Source organism: Primulina eburnea, chromosome 2 (assembly GCF_022965805.1).
Source record: "Primulina eburnea isolate SZY01 chromosome 2, ASM2296580v1, whole genome shotgun sequence".
NCBI classification, from domain to species: domain Eukaryota; kingdom Viridiplantae; phylum Streptophyta; class Magnoliopsida; order Lamiales; family Gesneriaceae; genus Primulina; species Primulina eburnea.
The window spans coordinates 35,403,197-35,409,657 of NC_133102.1; the positions used below are offsets into that span (position 1 = coordinate 35,403,197).

The 6,461-nt window shown below is 36.2% G+C and overlaps 1 protein-coding gene across 1 annotated transcript; it reads left to right on the forward strand.

The window, feature by feature from the left end:
• The first annotated feature begins 4,728 nt into the window (after nucleotides 1–4,728).
• On the forward strand, nucleotides 4,729–5,463 carry LOC140824254 (secreted RxLR effector protein 161-like). Its single transcript, XM_073185850.1, has one exon. The coding sequence runs from the start codon at nucleotides 4,729–4,731 to the stop codon at nucleotides 5,461–5,463; it is 735 nt and encodes a 244-aa protein (XP_073041951.1).
• The last annotated feature ends 998 nt before the right edge of the window (nucleotides 5,464–6,461 follow it).

Genomic DNA, 6,461 nt, shown 5'->3' on the forward strand with positions numbered 1-6,461 from the left:
TAAAAGAACTTATAGTTGATATTGTTGGATCAATTTATATATATGGGCTTATATGTGAATAATGTGTTGTGGGTTTTTTTATTAAGTTAAGCCCAAAATAAAGTGATCAATTAATGTTTATGGTTATTGGACTTTAATGTATCTAATGGGCTGTGGGCCTTTAATGTGTAGAGACATAAGTGTGATTTCTGTTTTTGATGGGCTAAAACAGAAATATCAGAAGATATTGATAAACATTATCTATAAATATGGGTCATGGTCCTCAGATCTCGCGTTGTCATTTTTACTATTCTCTCCCCATTAAGAAAATAGTTCTCATTAAGAAAATAGTTCTGAAGAAAAACTAAAGGATTCTCTCAAGAAAAGAGCGTGTAGATCTAAAAGATCAAGACACGTTCTAAACAATTCAGGATTATGGCTTCAGATACGCTTCCGCTTAAGTTTTCAGTCAAATTCTTAATTATTTAACGTGATGGATTCTGTGGTTTATGGGTTTTCCCCAACAAGTGGTATCAGAGCCATTCATATTTGAATCATTGAGATTTGTGTAAAGTTTTGAATACTATTTGGATCCAAATCTGAAAATAAAATTTTGTTTAAAATTTTTTTTGATATGGCTTCAGATCTGGAAAATATATTAATATGCTTTCAGATCTGAAAATATTTTTGATATGGTTTCAGATTTGAAAATTATTTTGGTTTAGATCTGAAAATATTTTGATATGGTTTCAGATCTGGAAATTTTTTTTGTTGAAAAACAAATCTTTTAAAGTTTCAGTTTGGTAAAAAAAAAGATTTGGTATAAGATTTCGATTTTCTTTCCGGTTTTTGTTCACCAAAATATTTTAGAGGAAAATCGAAAATTTGGATTTAAAAAAAAATTGGGTACGGATTCGAGTCGACCTGTACAGATTCGAACCGGGTCGTACGGACCCGGGTCGACCCGCCCGTACGGATTTGGACCGGGTCGACCCGACCCGTACGGAATTTCCGAAATATTTTTTTTTATTTTTTTTTGTTTTGGGTTCATGTTTATTCGATTAAGGTAGATATTCATTAATTCAAATAATGATAAGGTTATATGTATTTTTAAAATTGATTAATTGAAATAAAATGTCGTCAAAGTGACCTCTTTTATGGAAATTAATTTTATTTTCAAATACAAAAGGATTTTAGGTAAATGTGATTTATATGAATATTGATCGGCCCAAAGGAAGGTTAATATTTAATATAATTACATATGTACTTGTGGTGGTAAACATGTGATAGTTGTTCGGTTTTTCATGTGAATAATAAATCGGCCCAAAGGAAGGTTGTTATTTGACATAATAATTACTATCAGTGTTTGACTGCTGCGCCAGTATATCACTTACAAGTTAATCTTTTGTCCAAAGATGAAACATTAATGGAGTGCTCGATATTCTGTTTATGAGGGTTTATATTATTTGAATTTATTGATTATTTTATTTGGATATTTGGTTGAGCATGTATGTTTTGTTTTTGTTCTCTGGCTTCAGATTCGACTCCTGCAAATATTCATTCCAACATAAATTCTATTCCTATGTTAAATGACTCTAATTTTAAATCGTGGCAAGAGAATTTATTGATAGTTCTCGGAGTCATGGATTTAGACCTTGCGATAAGGGTTGACTCTCCTCCCGTCATTACGGATAAGAGTACCTATGATGAAAAGAGGGAGTTTTAAAGGTGGGAGAGATCTAATCACATGTGTATGATGATCATGAAGATGGCCATTCCAGAAACATTCAGAGGCACAATGTCTAGCGACATTGCTACTGCTAAAACTTTCCTTCAAGACCTCGAAAAAAGGTTTGCTAAAAGTGAAAAGTCTGAAATTGGTACACTTTTGGCAAACCTCGTTTCAATGAGGTACAGAGGTAAGGGCAACATCAGGGAGTACATTATGGAAATGTCTCATCTTGCTTCAAGGTTAAAAGCACTGAAGCTTGACCTATTTGAGGACTTGCTAGTGCATCTGGTTTTGATATCTCTTCCTCCTCAGTTTAACCAGTTCAAAGTGAGCTATAACTGTCAGAAAGAGACTTGGTCTCTGAATGAGCTCATCTCGCACTGTGTCCAGGAAGAGGAAAGGTTGAAGCAAGACAAGACAGAAAGTGCTCATTATGCCTCTACCTCGAAGGTTAAAGAAAAGAAAAGAAAGGAAAAGGAAGATGCGGATACACAGCCTCCGAAGAAACAACAAAAGAATCCTAGTGATTCTCAAAGTTCTGGTTGTTTTTTATGTGGCAGTGATGGGCATATGAAGAAGCAGTGCAGTAATTATCACGCTTGGCGTGCTAAAAAAGGTATGCTTCTGAATATGGTTTGTTCTGAGGTTAATTTAACTTCAGTGCCTAGACACACGTGGTGGATAGATTCTGGTGCAACAACTCACATCAGTGTGTCTATGCAGGGTTGCCTGGATTGCCGAAAACCAAGTGATGCTGAAAAATTCATCTATGTTGGTGACGGCAACAAAGTTGAAGTTGAAGCAATAGGAAAATTTAGATTATTGTTAAAGACTAGAATATATTTGGATCTTTATGAAACATTTGTTGTGCCGTCTTTTAGACGGCATTTGATTTTCATTTCTGCATTGGACAAATTTGGTTATTCTGTTCTTTTGGAAATGAAATATTCAGTTTGTTTCTCGATTCAAAATTTGTTGGTTCTGGTTCTTTATCAGGTTATGATAATCTTTATTCTTTGGATGTTATTGCTTCATTTAATGAATCCCTACAAACAAGTAGAAGCACTAAAAGAAAATTAACCTGTGAGAATTCAGCTGCGTTACGGCACAAAAGATTGGGTAATATCTCTGAAAAGAGAATAAGAAGACTCGTGTCACATGAAATTCTCGAACCTTTAGATTACACAAATTTTAATAATTGCGTTAATTGTATAAAGGGAAAACAACCAACAAAAGGAGATTTGAAGCCAACAGGTGTTCAGGCATATTAGAACTTATACATACTGATATTTGTGGACCATTCCCTCCGGCTTCTTGGAATGGTCAACAGTATTTTATAACGTTCACAGACGATTTTTCAAGATATGGCTTCATCTATCTCATTCATGAAAATGCACAGTCATTGGATGTGTTCAAAAAATATAAAGCTGAAGTTGAAAATCTACTTGGCTTAAAGATTAAAAGGGTTAGATCTGACCGTGGTAGTGAATACTATGGTAGATATGACGGTTCAAGTGAACAACGTCCAGGACCTTTTGTTAGATTCCTAGAGGAATGCGGTATCGTCCCACAGTACACTATGCCGGGTTCGCCCACTATGAATGGTGTTGCTGAAAGACGAAACAAAACACTTAAGGATATGGTGAGGAGTATGATCAGTCATTCTACCTTACCAGAATCACTCTGGGGAGAAGCACTAAAGACCGCATCATATATCCTTAATAGGGTTCCAACTAAGGCAGCGACCAAAACCCCTTATGAACTTTGGATGGGTAAAAAGCCCAGTCTTAAGCATCTGCACATTTGGGGATGTCTAGCTGAGGCAAGGCCTTACAAGCCTAATGAAAAGAAACTAGACTCAAGGACAATTAGTTGTTATTTTATTGGATACTCTGAAAGATCTAGGGGGTACAAGTTTTATGATCCCACAAGTAAGTCGATTTTTGAGTCAGGAAATGCCCGGTTCTTTGAGGATGTTGAGTTTGCGGGGGAAGATAAAGTAAGGGGATATTGTCTTTGAAGAGGAATATTTAAATATTCCCACATGTGTCTTGGACATTGATCAGGATCATATTCCTCACTTTGATCAAGACACAATACAGGAAGACAATATTAGAGATCCTCCCATTCCAGATGAACAAACTCAAGCACCTCCAGAACCTATGCCATTAAGGAGATCCACTAGAGAGTGGATAAATGTAGTGCCAGATGATTACATTGTATTTCTTCAAGAACATGAGGCAGACATTGGATTGATGGAGGATGATCCTATTAAATTCCGTCAAGCTATGGAAAGTTTTAACTCTCAAAAGTGGAATGATGCCATGGGATCTTGTCCCATTGCCTAAAGGTACGAAGCCCATTGGTTGTAAATGGATATTTAAAACCAAGAGGGATTCGAAAGACAATGAGGAAAGATATAAGGCTCGTCTTGTCGCTAAAGACTTTACACAGAAAGAGGGCATTGATTATAAAGAGACTTTCTCTCCGGTTTCTTCGAAAGACTCTTTAAGGATTATAATGTCTTTGGTTGCGCATTTCGATCTTGAGCTTCATCAGATGGATGTAAATGCTGCGTTTCTAAATGGTGACATTGATTAAACGGTTTATATGGTGCAACCAGAAAATTTTGTTTCCAAAGACACAAATAATATGGTTTGCAAATTAAAGAAATCCATCTATGGGCTCAAGCAGGCATCTCGACAATGGTATTTCAAATTTCATCAAGTGATCATCTCGTTTGGTTTTGAAATGAATTTGGTCGATGATGGTGTGTACCATAAGTTCCGTGGGAGTAAGCATATTTTTCTGGTTTTATGTGTTGATGACATTCTACTCGCTAGCAACGATATAGAGTGGTTGCATGAAACCAAGAGATTTCTAGCTAATAATTTTGAGATGAAAGATCTTTTTGATGCATCTTTTGTATGGGTATTCAGATACATCGGGATCGTTCTCGGGGTATTCTTGGATTATCTCAGAAAGGCTATATCGAGAAGGTTCTCAAGTGATACGGGATGCAAGATTGTAAACCAACAGATGCCCCTGTGGCTAAGGGAGACAAATTTATTCTCAAACAATGCCCAAAGAATGATTTTGAGGAAAAAGAAATGCCGAAGGTTCCCTATGCATCTGCAGTGGGGAGGCTGATGTATGCTCAGGTTTGTACACGTCCAGATATTGCGTACGTGACAGGAATGTTGGGACGATATTTAAGTAATCCAAGAGTGGAACATTGGAAAGCAGTCAAAAGGGTTTTACGGTATCTACAGAGAACAAAAGATTACATGCTCATATATCGGAGGTTGGATCAGCTTGAGATCATTGGGTATACTGACTCCGATTTTGCAAGATGCCAAGATAGTATGAAATCTACGTCGGACTACATCTATCTCCTTGCTGGAGGTTTCATTTCGTGGAAGAGTGCTAAACAGTCACTTATAGCTTCTTCCACCATGGCAGCTGAGTTTGTAACGTGTTATAAGGCATCCAATCATGGAATATGGCTGCAAAATTTTGTCACGGGACTGCGCATTGTTGATGGCATTGAAAAGCCACTAAGATTACATTGTGACAATAAATCAACAGTTATGTATTCCAATAACAACTGGAGCTCGACGAAGTCAAAACATATTGACATCAAGTTTCTGGTTGTTAAAGAAAGAATTCAGAGTGCAAAGTTGTCTATTGAGCATATCGGTACAAACTCCATGGTTGCGGATCCGCTTACTAAGGCACTACCACCCAAATAGTTTCATGAGCACACTGCTAGTATGGGTGTTATGTCAATTGATGAAATTCAATTTTAGTGGGAGTTTGTTATTTAAATGATTTTCAGTTGTAGACATTTTCAGTTACAGTTATGTAAATTTATTTTCTGCAGAAATAAATTTCAAGTTAAGTCACACTCTGATTATGATTTAAAGTTTGATCTCAATAAGGTTAAAGGGAGGACCAGTTGGAAATAGGCATGTTACGATCACATTGCATGAAATTTCCATGCTACACATCTACTTCATGATCCATGTCATTCAGTTGTGTTGGCATATGTGACCATTGATGGGTCTAGTTACCTTGAGTGTAGCGAATACTGCTTTGATCCTATGTTGATGTGATTGATGGACCGGATTGGTTATAGATAAATTTCGGAATGACAAAAATTTTGAGCTCATAAGGTTATTTTCACAAACATAATTATAAAGTCGCACATATAGCCCAAGTGGGAGATTGTTGAATCAATTCATCTATATGGGCTTATATGTGAATAATAGTTATGTGTTGTGGGTTGTCTATTAAATTAAACCCAAAATAAAGTGATCAATTAATATTTCGGGTTATTGGGCTTTAATGTATCTAATGGGCTGTGGGCCTTTAATGTGTAGAGACATAAGTGTAATTTCTGTTTTATGATGAGCTAAAACAGAAATATCAGAAGATATTGATAAATATTATCTATAAATATGGGTCATCGTCCCCAGATCTCGCGTTGTCACTTTCACTATTCTCTCCCCATTAAGAAAATAGTTCTGAAGAGAAACTAAAGATTCTCTCAAGAAAAGAGCGCGTAGATCTGTAAGATCAAGACACGTTGTAAACAATTCAAGATTATGGCTTCAGGTACACTTCCGCTTAAGTTTTCAGTCAAATTCTTAATGATTTAACGTTACGCATTCTGCGGTTTATGGGTTTTTCCCAACAGATATCATTAGGTGTGCAATTTGTAAATTTTTGGGCTAACGTAATAGCTTGC

Bases quoted from the DNA above. Each gene is read 5' to 3' on its own strand.
- LOC140824254 (XM_073185850.1), top strand. From the start codon at position 4,729: ATGCAAGATTGTAAACCAACAGATGCCCCTGTGGCTAAGGGAGACAAA.